The sequence below is a fragment of the Phoxinus phoxinus genome, assembly GCF_949152265.1.
Source record: "Phoxinus phoxinus genome assembly, chromosome: 10".
Taxonomy (NCBI): domain Eukaryota; kingdom Metazoa; phylum Chordata; class Actinopteri; order Cypriniformes; family Leuciscidae; genus Phoxinus; species Phoxinus phoxinus.
Window position 1 is genome coordinate 12,170,174 of NC_136885.1, and position 12,858 is coordinate 12,183,031.

The following is a 12,858-nucleotide window of genomic DNA, read 5'->3' on the forward strand; positions in this document are numbered from 1 at the left end:
ACTCTCCTTGCTTTGAGTGAACCCTTGGTATTTCTAGTTGATGTGATCCTAATGATCTGAGTGATATGTTGGGTTTATATTCAGTGAGCATATCTGCAATGTATTGAGGACCTAGGCCATTAAATGATTTATATACCATTAATAATACTTTAAAATCAATCCTAAATGTGACTGGGAGCCAGTGTAAAGACCTGAGGACTGGTGTGATATGTTCATATTTTCTGGTTCTGCTCAGGATCCTGGCAGCAGCGTTCTGTACGAGCTGCAACTGTCTTATGGTCTTTTTGGGAAGGCCAGTAAGGAGTCCATTACAGTAATCCACCCTGCTGGTGATGAAAGCATGCACAAGTTTTTCTAAGTCCTGACTGGAAACAAAGCCTCTAATTCTTGCAATATTTTTCAGATGATAGTATGCCGATTTAGTTATTGATTTGACATGACTACTGAAGCTAAGGTCTGACTCTAGAGACACACCAAGATTCCTGACTTGATTTTTAGTTGTTTGACCTCTGGAGTGAAGGTATGCGTTCACCTTGAGAATTTCATCTTTGTTTCCAAACGCAATGACTTCAGTTTTGTCTTTGTTGAACTGAAGAAAGTTTTGGCACATCCAACTGTTTACTTCATCAATGCATTGGAACAGGGCGTCAATGGGGCTGTAATCGTTAGGCGATAGGGCTAAGTAGATCTGTGTGTCGTCTGCATAGCTGTGGTAAGCAATTTGGTTCTTTCTCATTATTTGGCTCATTGGGAGCATGTACAGGTTGAATAGGAGTGGCGCAAGAATTGAGCCTTGAGGAACTCCGCATGTCATGGATGTCCACTCAGACTTATGGTCTCCTATACTCACATAATAACCTCTCGCTTCTAAATATGACCTGAACCATTTTAGGACTATCCCAGAAAGCCCCACCCAGTTTTCCAGCCTGTCAAGAAGTATGTTGTGATCGACAGTGTCAAAAGCAGCACTGAGGTCGAGTAGTACCAGCACTGATAATTTGCCTGTATCAGTATTTAAGCGAATATCGTTAATTATCTTTATGAGCGCTGTCTCTGTGCTGTGATGCGATCGGAAACCAGATTGAAAATTGTCAAAGTATCCGTTTGAGCTTAAGAATTTGTTCAGCTGATTGAAAACAACTTTTTCAATGATCTTGCCAATGAAAGGAAGATTTGAGATCGGTCTGTAATTGCTTAATATAGTCTTATCCAGATTGCTCTTTTTCAGGAGGGGTTTGACAACTGCAGTTTTCAGGGAGTTTGGAAAACTCCCAGAGAGAAGTGAGGCATTTACCACTTCTAGGAGATCTGCTTCTAAGCTGTTTAACACACTTTTGAAGAAAGATGTGGGAAGAGCATCTTCCCACATCTTCTTTGGTCTGACCAAGACCAAGGGCGGGCCAGACAGTTCAGGGAACCAGGGCGAACCAGGCAGTTCAGGGAGCCCCAACAGAGCCGAACAGACAAGGAGAGAGGGTGACACCACAGGTCCGGAGGGGCAAGGCGGAGCTGATGGCTCATGGGACTGAGGCGGAGAAGGGGCTCTGTAAGACCGCAGTGGAGCCAGTGTGATCAAGGACGACGGTGAAGCTGGAGGGAAGACGAAGCCCGGTGGAGCTGAAGGGACGGAGGGCAGAGGTGTAACTGGCAGACCGGAGTCCCGAGGTGGAGCCAGGGGGACGTCTGACCAAAGCGGAGGCGGTAGTACGAGCGAGCCTGGCGGAGCTGGTGGGCTGACAGTATGAGCCAAGGCGGAGCTGATAGGTCGGAGGACCAAGGTGGAGTCCGAGGCTCAGGGGACGAAGGCGGAGATGGGGGATCCTCAGGCCAGGGTGATGCTGAGGACTGGATACCCTGAGGCGGATACACAGGCGGGTAGCTGTGGATGAGCAGAGGGGTTGACAGGGCTCAGCGGAGGCAGGACAGGAGAGCAGGGTGACTCAGATGGAATAGGTGGGAGAGGGAGGCTGGGCAGGGAACGGCAAAAGTTTGACACTTGACGCCACCTCCAGGGCTCCAGCGGTGGTGTATGTGGCCCAAATACACCATAGCGCGACCCCCACTAGGGGGAGCGCTGAGGACAGGTCAGAGGGGGTCTGCAAAACATGGCTCTTGAACAGAGACGAGGGTTCAAGCAGGGCGGCGGCCATCTTGGACGGAGACGAGGGTTCAAGCATGGCGGCGGCCATCTTGGCCGAAGGCGAGGGTTCAATCATGGCGGCGGCCATCTTGGCCGAAGACGAGGGTTCTAGAAGGTCTGCGGTGACGTGATGAAACTCTAGAAGGTCTGCGGTGATGTGATGAAACTGTGGCTTGGCAGGCAAGACATGAGCTGGCTCTGGCTGAGAGGATACTGCGGGCTCACAGAGCTCCTCCTCCACCACGCCCACAGTAAACGATGAGCCGCTCAACAAAAGGGCCAGGTCAATATAGTGCTCTAAAGTCCAGTGAGGATCATGCAAGGGCATGAATGAACTGAGCGGTTCAGATAGTCCTCCCCGAAAAAAGATCATAAGGCATTCTGTGTTCATTGAGGTGAGATGTGCCAGTTCAATAAGGGTGGGGGAACAAATTAGTTTGTAGGTGGAGGCCCAGAGTAGATAGGTGGAGGTCCAGAGTGGGTGGGTGGAACAAAAGTCGTGGATTCACTGGACATGGGCACTGATTGAGGACACGAAAACCGGGCAGTTCTGGGTGGAGACACATGAGGTACAGTCTTGGGAGCAAACAGAATCTTGCCCCTCCTCATGTCCTCAATGGTCGACTGCCACCATCGCTCCTGGTCACCTAACTGGCTACTGGCGGAACAAGACATAACCTATTGTCTGCTGGGTTAAAAAAATGGGCTGGTTTGTTCTGTCACGTTACGCTAAATAGAACCCAAGCGCAGACAGTAACTTTCACAAAACACGGTTTATTTACAACCGGAAACAAAGACCCACGATGGGGCAAACAAACAATAACTAGACTTGACAATAAAACGGAACTGGAACATTCACAGACAGACCACAATACTCACAGAACCGAATGTTAACAAGACGAACCAGCACTGAGGAACAAACACTGGGAGCTTACATAGAACGCATAATTACAAAGGTACAGGTGACACTGATGAACATAAATACTAACGAGGGAAAAAGGAACGTGATAAGGACACATGATCACAATCACAGGTGACGCTAATACAACATTAACTAACATGGAAGCGAGGTAAAACACAAGACAATGCAAACACATAGTCAAAACAACCAGCCATGTGTTTGCACACAAAACAAGAGACAAATACATGACAAGTATAGGGGAACAATATGTAACGGTTTGGAATAAAGGGGTAACAACCAGGGGAAAACAAAAACAAATTATTTAGGCAAATTATTTATACTGTAAGTATACTACGGTGCTTATAATACAATCATACTTTTGGGAGCAATTTAGCGAGTAGGCTACATACACTGCACCTTTTTGTAATAATAGTGTACAAATACAAAAAGGCTTTTTTTTAATTACCAGTGCATTCATAAAGTAGCCTAATTTGTTTTTATTGCAAAGGTGCACTGATTAAGTTTCAAGGCAAGTAAAACTATTGCAACCTTTTTTTTTTATGCTGGGGAAATATACTCTTGTTCCATGTAGTTACAGTGTAAGTATATGACACTGCGGGCTGTAAATTAAAGTGGTGCTACCCTCTTGTTTCATGTAATTACAGGGTAAGTACAATAAAAACACATGTATACACACAATCTGATATCACTTGGAAAACTTTATTTGAAAAACAACTTATTTCAAAACAGATTTACAACACTTTGTTTCTCTTGCTTGGTTTCCTCCTCCTCTTGTTCCTCTTCTTCTTTTTCTTTCTTTCCACTGATGAATCTTAAGAAGGAATCCCTCTTGCTATTCTGTATTATGTGTTAAAAGAAAATACAGTACAGAAATGTCCTCACCATTTACTCACCTTTTACCCTCATGTCATCCGAGATGTATACGAATTTCCTTCTTCAGGTGAACACAAACTAAAGTTTTTAGAAAAATAAATAATCTCTGTGAATGCATAATGCAAGCTCATGTGTTCCTAAAAGTTGACATCAAACAGCACATACAGCAATAACTACAGTAATCCATACGACCCCAATGGATGAATCAATGTCTTCTGAAGTGAGACGATAAGTGTTTGTAAGAAAAATACCAAATACTTTAAATGTTTAAACTGTAGTGTAGACTATCGCTTCCAACCAACTGTCACATGCACGTGCATGAGAGGGTTCAGTTCACGCTTGACAAAGTGTGACCGTGACGTAAGCGCGCCGAGAAACCGAATGTCGACTTTAAAAAAAAATGTTTTTATTAATGCTCACAACAAAATACAAACAATAACAGATAATAATAATGAAAAACAAACAATACAGAAGAACAGAGATGCCAGTTCTCGCACGAGTTTCACATCAAACTCCCGCGAAAACGCAATGAACGCTTGAAGCTTCACCAAATGCGAAGCCAAGCCGACTCTCATGCACAAAAGATGAGTAAATTATTAGAACATTTCTGGGTGTACTGTATTTTCTTTTAATACATAATACAGAATAGCAAAAGACTCCTTCTTAAGATTAGGCTAATCAATGGAATGATAGAAAAAGAAGAAGAGGAACAAGAGTTCTAAACAGCAAGGGAAAAGTACATCACGCAAAACATAAGGTAACTGGCGGATCTAATACCTGCTGGAGTAATTACAACCAGTGGAATGCTTACTTTCGTTAAACAACCTCTACATAAACCCGATAAACAATCAATCTGCACCTGTATACACTTTAAAAAGTTGTAGGCCTACCTTACCGAAAAATAATCTCATGGCAGGTTTAACAACGTGTATTTATGGATACATCAGGCTTATACCATGTCGGGCACACACACAGTTATTCGACGCTGGAGGCTCGGCCACACCCCGACATATCAAACAAAAATTGCAAACCTCATCAAAATTTCCCACACACATTCAGGGCTCCAGACTGCGACCAAAATTTGAGAGTGTGCGACTGAATTTTACATCCAGTCGCACATGTGCGACCAGTAATTTTTTACACGTTAAACGTGAAAGGGGCTTATCAATGAATCCGAAATGTGTGGCAGGACAATGAGTGCGAGAAGAATAGGGAACGGCCACTGTAAAGGCCTTTTTATGCTTCTCCGTCAACTCCACGCCGTAGCTACGCCGTCACTCCTACGGCGTCGTGGCCGTTTTATGGTTCTGCGTCGGGTTGTGTTGCATCGCGGTGCATTTCACCGCCAGAACGCTAGGGGGGTGGGGGTGTGACCAATCACAGCCCTTGTGGTCTGCGTCGCCTCGACGCGTAGTTACAATTTTTTGGAGGTGCACGTCGAGCTACGGCGGAGGGGTTTGCGTCGACGCAGAAGGGTCTGCGCGGGTACGCCGTCGATATGACGCAGAAGCATAAAAAGGCCTTAAGTGGCTAATGTGTGGAGGGGGAGGGTCTTAGAGATAATCGAGCGCGCGTTTAAACGTCTGTGGGAAGGAGACGGAGACAAATATCACAACCTGCTATGTGCGTCTGAGCAACGAGCAAGCGAACTATTGACTCGTTCTTCCGACCTGCGGCTACTGTGCCAGTTAAATTCACTAGCTGGCTTACCAAATAATACATTACAACAGCGATAATCAAAACGATTACTCTTTGTAAACATTGTTCAATGCAAGTGCCAAATGCTCATCATTTACGCCGTCATCACCCGGGAGTTGATAGCGCACGAGCGCCGGCGAGACCTGAACTGCAGACGTTACCATCGGTGTTTAAACTAAACTCATTTATGTTTTGCCAATGTAAACATTCAAGAGCAAGACGTGAAAGAGAACTCGCGTCTAGATTTGTGCGCGCGCGTGTATTCGTAGGCTGCTCATCTCAGACAGCGCGCAAATATTGAGTTATCTTTCAAGTCGAAAGTGCAAACTTTAATTTGCACTTGAATGGACAAATTCACACAAAACATGGCCGTCTTGATGAGTATCCTAGCAGGTATAGTATCTGTTATGCCTTAAGCTCTGAATTGAATAGCTTTTGTAACTTTAATAAGGATTAATCTTTAATTTATACAGTCAAATATGCAATGTTATTTTACATTTTATTATTTTATTCAATTTCTGTACCTGAAAACTAATGTTAGACCTGAAAAGCATAGTTTATATTATTAGTAGGCTATCTTTGCTCTATTGTATTTATTTGTGCTTTTGCTTGGTTAGATTATTTCTTCTTATTTTCTTAATTTTTTTTGACAGTAGTCTTTTTTTCCCCTGAACACATACCGAATCATACCGAAACCGTGAACCTAAAACCGTGATACACACTGAACCGTGAGCTATTTGAAACGTTGCAGCCCAGTACAGTGTCACAGTCGGATGATGATTCAGAGTGAGAGGTTTTAGTGGCGAAAAAGGCCGAACCCGCCATTTTCGGGAAGACTGGTTGAGGTAGTACTGTAAGGAGACGAATTCCATAAACTGCAAATGTTGCAGTCGCTACCCCATAACTGCGGGGAACACGAAGTTTGCCGACAGTGCAGGCACTTCACAGTTTAAACACAATACTATATTTAAACACAATCTTAGCCTCAAGCATAGAGTATGCCGTGACATGTTAATAAATCAACTGCCGGTTGCTTTTAGAAGACAAGAGGCTGTAACGTTAAATCAGAGCGCAAAGGCATTGTAATTTCTGCATCTATTATCAAAGTATTTATTAGTAATACACTGGAAATTAGTAGAAATGTGAATATTTGGTTAGTATGTTGATTTACCGTGTGTGCTCCTAAATTTTCTTGTTGTGCCCCTAAAATTTTCAGTTGGGGGCCACTGTGCTCCTAGTGAAAAAAGTTAGTCTGGAGCCCTGCACATTTACCCCTCAGAATCCAAATGTCCCAGCAGATCAAATGTCCATTCATATAACCTAAATTGTCCGGATTGAACTAAATGTCCTCCACGGTAAAAAGAAAGGAAAAAGAAACAAAACAAAAAATATCAGGTGAAGTGTGGCGAGACGCCGCAGTCAATACCGCTGTCGACTTACGCAAACTCGCCACTACAATCGATGGGATGATGTAGTAGGCTAGTCCAGAAAAAAAACTACGTATAATTCACCAAAAAGAGTTTCTTTGATAGATTATTTATAAAGCTTTTACTGCCACATCAAAACCTAATTTACAAGGTGCAAACAAAATCTTAAAAGGTCAATATAAGCCTTCTCTATAAATTATTTTTGTGTTTTATTAGTGACAAATTTGGGGAGAGGATAGCCTACATAATCCAAAACTTTCTGAAAATACGAATGAGAATTAACTGCACAATTACTAGAAATGTTTACCTTGGATATTATACAATTTGCAAGCATACAGTTTGTGGAAAAATACACTTTTTTTCAAGATGTTTCCAACTCTGAACCAATTCTGTAGTAATATATATGTGTATATATATATATATATATATATATATATATATATATATATATATATATATATATACCGGTATATATATGTATATATGTATGTATATATGTGTGTGTGTTGTCTTTGCATTTTTTCTTGTAGCCACAGTGACACCTAAGGCTCATTAGTATGCACTGCAGCATTAGCAGGTCTCCTTTGTCTCTCAGGTGTGAATGAGGACATTATTCATGACCTTGTTGGATCATTCACGCCCACCTGCATATTGCCTTTCCAAACAAAAAGTGTCTTACAAAATTTAAATCAATCTATTGTTTAATGTGAACGATTAGCCCGGATGATTTTCAGATCATTTTGAAGTAAATACTCTAGCCGACAAGATCCATTAGTCAAAAGTATTGTGGGAATATGTGAAGTTGGTCGTTTGTGGTCTTATATCAGACAATTTAAGTTTGAGTTTTTTGAATAACCACGCATAAATAATATTCTCTCAAAAATGCAAACATGTACATATATGTTGCTCACATATTATGATAGCCATGTTCGTGCTAAATAGAGTGTAATTACACCTTTGCCATTAATATGTTTATAAGCAACTGAAAAAAATACAAATATCAGGGCATTTCAAAACATCCCAAGGGCCCCAAAAACACCTTAGACTCCAGAGGGTTAAAGGACAAGTTCGGTATTTTACACTTAAAGCCCTGTTTACAGATTGTATCTGATGAAATAGAACGGTTAAAATAAAAATTTGGACACATGCTCCTGTCCCGAGAATTTTAGGTTTACAAAGGTGCATTTATGCATAAAAGGTGCAAATTGGCAAAGGTGCATTATCGCCACCAACTGGGCTGGAGTGTCTATTATTCAAGCTCTCAACGGAAGAATCACGGTTGTGACGCGTTTGACAAAATAGGTCCACAAAAGCGAAATAAACCTAAAATTCTCGGGACAGTAGCATGTGTCCAAATTTTTATCTTAACCGTTCTATTTCATCAGATACGGTCTGTAAACAGGGCTTTAAGTGTAAAATACCGAACTTGTCCTTTAATGCTCATTGGTTTAAACAACCGTGATGTATTGTTCTCTTTTAAAATGTTTGAATATAAAACTCTGATTTCGTGTTTTTATGTGTATAAAACTCAAACAAGCCTAATATTCCTGTTCAACTAAGTTCACCATTATCAGCATTCCAGTCACCGATCATCTCTACCAGCATTGCTCACTCTGCACTTTAAATAAAGTTTGTTTGTTATACTTTAACCTTGTCTGCATTGGATGTGACACATACATAGCCTAATAAACTATTGTTTTTAAGATAATAGTAGTCTGTAAATAATGTGTTGTGTTTCTTTCAAAATTTACCCAGAATAAAGTGTAAACTGAAACAGTGTGAATTGTCCTCGTTTTGATATTATATCTCTTATATTGTGATCTTATAAAATCATAATCCAGTCACTTCTTTAGAACTATTCGGACAGGACTGGAGGTGGTTGGGAAAATGTGCACGCGAATAAAACATGTTTATTTGTTTTTCTGACCCAGTTACAAAACACAAACTCAATAAAATGATGCAGTACATTTTTTTTTTCTTTTTTTTTCTGGTGTATCAATAGCAGAAGTATTCTCTTGACTGTCTGGAAAACAACTATGTAATACTGCTTTTACATTTCTACGGCAGTCTCCTTGGTGTCCATTTTCTCCTTCTCATAATGACACCCAACCCTTTTTTCTTTCTTTTTTTGCAGGACCTTAATATCATCATTGTCTGTGGCAATAATAATAGTGGGTTTTTCTACCAAACTACACCACACTACAACATTGCACTGGGGATCTTAAATATAGTAAGGATAATATTTGTGACCATATCGTTTGAGCATATTTTATCAAATAATCAGATTTTGATATATGAATCAATTTCCTTTTTTCCCCAGCCTAATAAAAACAATATCCAGGGTTTGATAGAGTCAAGCTTGATTCAGTGTGTGTTCACCATCCCCATTGACATCAGCGACATTGCTAATTTACAAATTCCCATATTCCTTGACATCTTAAATGGTTCAACCAATGGTGAGTTTGTTACAGGTTGTTATAAGATATGTAGCTAATGCTAAAAGAGATTCTGTAATGCAAATACAGTGGGGTCCAAATGTCTAAGGCATTGAACATCTGACATTTAAAATAATTTTCAATAATCATAAAGATTAAGAAATTATATTTGGTCCTTCCAGTCCAAGTCCAGAAACTTTCTCTATAGCAAGTTAGCCCATTATGCAATGGCAAATGCAACAAATCTGGGTGTTATATTTGATTCAGATCTCTGCATTGATTTATCGAATCAGTGTTGTCGTTGAAATACTTGGAAAATACTTGGATTAAGTTTAGCTTAAGCAGTCTATGTCAGCTTAAGCAGCACTTAAGCTGACATAGACTCATTAAGCAAAACTTAATGATCCATGCAAAAAAATTATCTGTTAAAAATCTGCTTATTTGATTCACTGCATCACTGATTTAATTGAGTCACTGCTGTCATTAAAGCAAAAGGTGGACATACCAAATACTAATAATTATAAATAGCATTTTTATAGTGGTCTCAGACTTTTGGTCCCAACTGTACATGCATAAACCCTGAGCTGATTGTAGACTAACATTTTGAAATTTGTTTTAAAGGAACTGTGCAGGGAGAACCAACAAGTGTACTTGGGTGTCCTGTTCAGGTTAATCTAAGTGATGTAAATTTTACTAATGTTGCATGTAGCACAGCTGGCACCACAGCTAACACCGCAGCTGGCACCACAGCCTACACCACAGCAGGAACCACAGCAGGAACCACAGCTGGCACCACAGCTAACACTGCAGCTGGCACCACAGCCTACACCACAGCTGGCACCACAGCAGGAACCACAGCTGGCACCACAGCCTACACCACAGCAGGAACCACAGCAGGAACCACAGCTGGCACCACAGCTAACACTGCAGCTGGCACCACAGCCTACACCACAGCTGGCACCACAGCAGGAACCACAGCTGGAACCACAGCTGGCACCACAGCAGGAACCACAGCTGGCACCACAGCTAACACCACAGCCTACACCACAGCTGGCACCACAGCAGGAACCACAGCTGGAACTACAGCTGGCACCACAGCAGGAACCACAGCTGGAACCACAGCTGGCACCACAGCTGGCACCACAGCAGGAACCACAGCTGGCACCACAGCTAACACCACAGCCTACACCACAGCTGGCACCACAGCAGGAACCACAGCTGGAACCACAGCTGGCACCACAGCTAGGACCACAGCTGGCACCACAGCAGGAACCACAGCCAACACCACAGCTGGCACCACAGCAGGAACCACAGCTGGCACCACAGCTAGGACCACAGCTGGCACCACAGCAGGAACCACAGCTGGCACCACAGCTAGGACCACAGCTGGCACCACAGCAGGAACCACAGCTGGAATCGCACCTGGCACCACAGCTAGGACCACAGCTGGCACCACAGCAGGAACCACAGCTGGAATCGCACCTGGCACCACAGCTAGGACCACAGCTAGGACCACAGCTGGCACCACAGCAGGAACCACAGCTGGCACCACAGCTAGGACCACAGTTCGAACCACAGCTAAATCAAATGCCAGCATCTCACTGAGCCTTCTGAGTCGTGGTAAATACATTTCTCAAAAGTTATGTTAAATCTAACAATGTTATAAAAATTCTCCAATGTTGTATTAAATGCATACAGTTCAAATAACTCTCTTTTCTTTTTATGACTTACAGCAGCAATTTGCCTTCTCAGTATCTTCTTGCATCTGATCTGATGAGACCCGAGAGAGACCTGAGGTCTAATCATATGGATAGGTAGTAACGTTGACATGTTTTTCAAAAATATTATTATTTCCATTGGATCTTTCTTTATATGATTCTTTCTGTACGATTATTCACAAACATATAAGTAACCCATGTGTGTTTGACATATACATGGTATGTTGGACACATATAAAAAGCCACGTTTTTTTTTTATTGTGTTTTAATGATCCTCTAAATGAATCACTGATAGTGCAAATAATCATGAAAATGTACACTTGTATTTTGAAAGAGATTTGAAGTTACATTAAAAAATATTTGTTAAAATAATACATAAATAACAAATATTATATATAAAATTAAATACTATGTTATTAAAATGTTAAAACATTTTGTTGGTCAATCTTTACTTACTATAAATAAAAATAACTTTGAAATGTAAATGTTTCTTGTGATGTCTCTTTAAAGTGCCCCTATTATGTTTTTTCGAATATTACCTTTCATGCAGTGTGTAATATAGCTGTCTGTGAATCTAAACGGTCTGCAAAGTTGTAAAGTCGAAAGTGCACTGTCAAATAAGTCTCACTTACAACGACTTTGTTAAATAAATAAGTTCTTAGCAACAGAGCGGAACAGACACGGCCTCACTTCCTATGTATCTGCCTTCTGGATCCAAAGTCCTGCCCCCTCTTCCTCTCAGCTATCCTATTCCCTGCCTGGATAGGTTGTCAATCAACATATGTACAATAGTTACCTAATCTCTATGACATGCACGATAAATAAAGTTATTGTCTCCCAAAAGAAAGAATCAACCCTGAACCGCCTAAACAAGTCGTCAGGAATTACTGTCTCACGTTGCGTCCCAATTAGCATACTATCCGTCCCAAATAGTATTTTAAAATAGAATTAGTACGTCCCAAATCATAGTATGTTGAAATGAGAGTTCCAAAGATACCCGGATGGTCTACTATTTCCGGGTAGAATCCAAAGTGCAGATCGATACGCACTCTACGGCTAATATTGCCCACAACCCATCTGTAACAGTGTTGTTTATGTCATGTTTGTGGTGTCACTGTCTTTGTTTTTTTCATTCAGGTTGTACCTTGTTTCTCTGCCTTGTTAATTGTATTCTGTTATCCCTTGTCATGTTAATTATTAGGTCCCTTGTTTCAGGTGTGTTGTCCTTTTAGTTTGTATGGTTCCGCTCGTTGTTCTCATTTGCCCCAGCTGTGTCTCGTTCCCTGATCCCCTCTGTGTATTTAAATCCTGTGTGCTCTTTTGTTCTTTGTCAGTTATTGAATGCATGTACGTTCCACGAGTATCTTGTTCTGTTCTGAGTTTATCCAAGTCTGTGTTGATTAAAGTCTCCTGCTGCATTTAGATCTGACTACCGCCTTTGCTTCCACGCAATTCATGACACCATCACACGTTGGACCAGGATTTGATTAGAACTACAAACACGAGTAAAAAGTGTTAAACTACAGACATGCGAGTCTGGCGGTTATGTAGAAAGGTTCAGATAAAAGGTTTGAGTAATTAATTATCAGTGTCTAATTATTCAATGTTGTCCACATTATATTTGATCTGCAGCAGCATTGTGAAC

At 41.3% G+C, this 12,858-nt stretch overlaps 1 protein-coding gene across 7 annotated transcripts in view; it reads left to right on the forward strand.

Moving 5' to 3' along the window:
* The window catches only part of LOC307005711 (uncharacterized protein), a 78,489-nt gene extending 67,086 nt beyond the window's left edge, over positions 1-11,403 (forward strand). For 6 of the 7 annotated variants that reach the window (XM_079626100.1, XM_079626103.1, XM_079626101.1 and 3 more), the window contains exons 5-8: positions 9,195-9,290; positions 9,381-9,516; positions 10,117-11,115; positions 11,229-11,403. In XM_079626100.1, the coding sequence (XP_079482226.1) occupies positions 9,195-9,290; positions 9,381-9,516; positions 10,117-11,115; positions 11,229-11,269 (1,272 nt within the window). In that variant the 3' untranslated portion in view covers positions 11,270-11,403. The remainder of the gene's footprint in view (positions 1-9,194; positions 9,291-9,380; positions 9,517-10,116; positions 11,116-11,228) is intronic. The other variant, XM_079626105.1, reaches the window with a different exon arrangement.
* Positions 11,404-12,858: the final 1,455 nt, after the last annotated feature.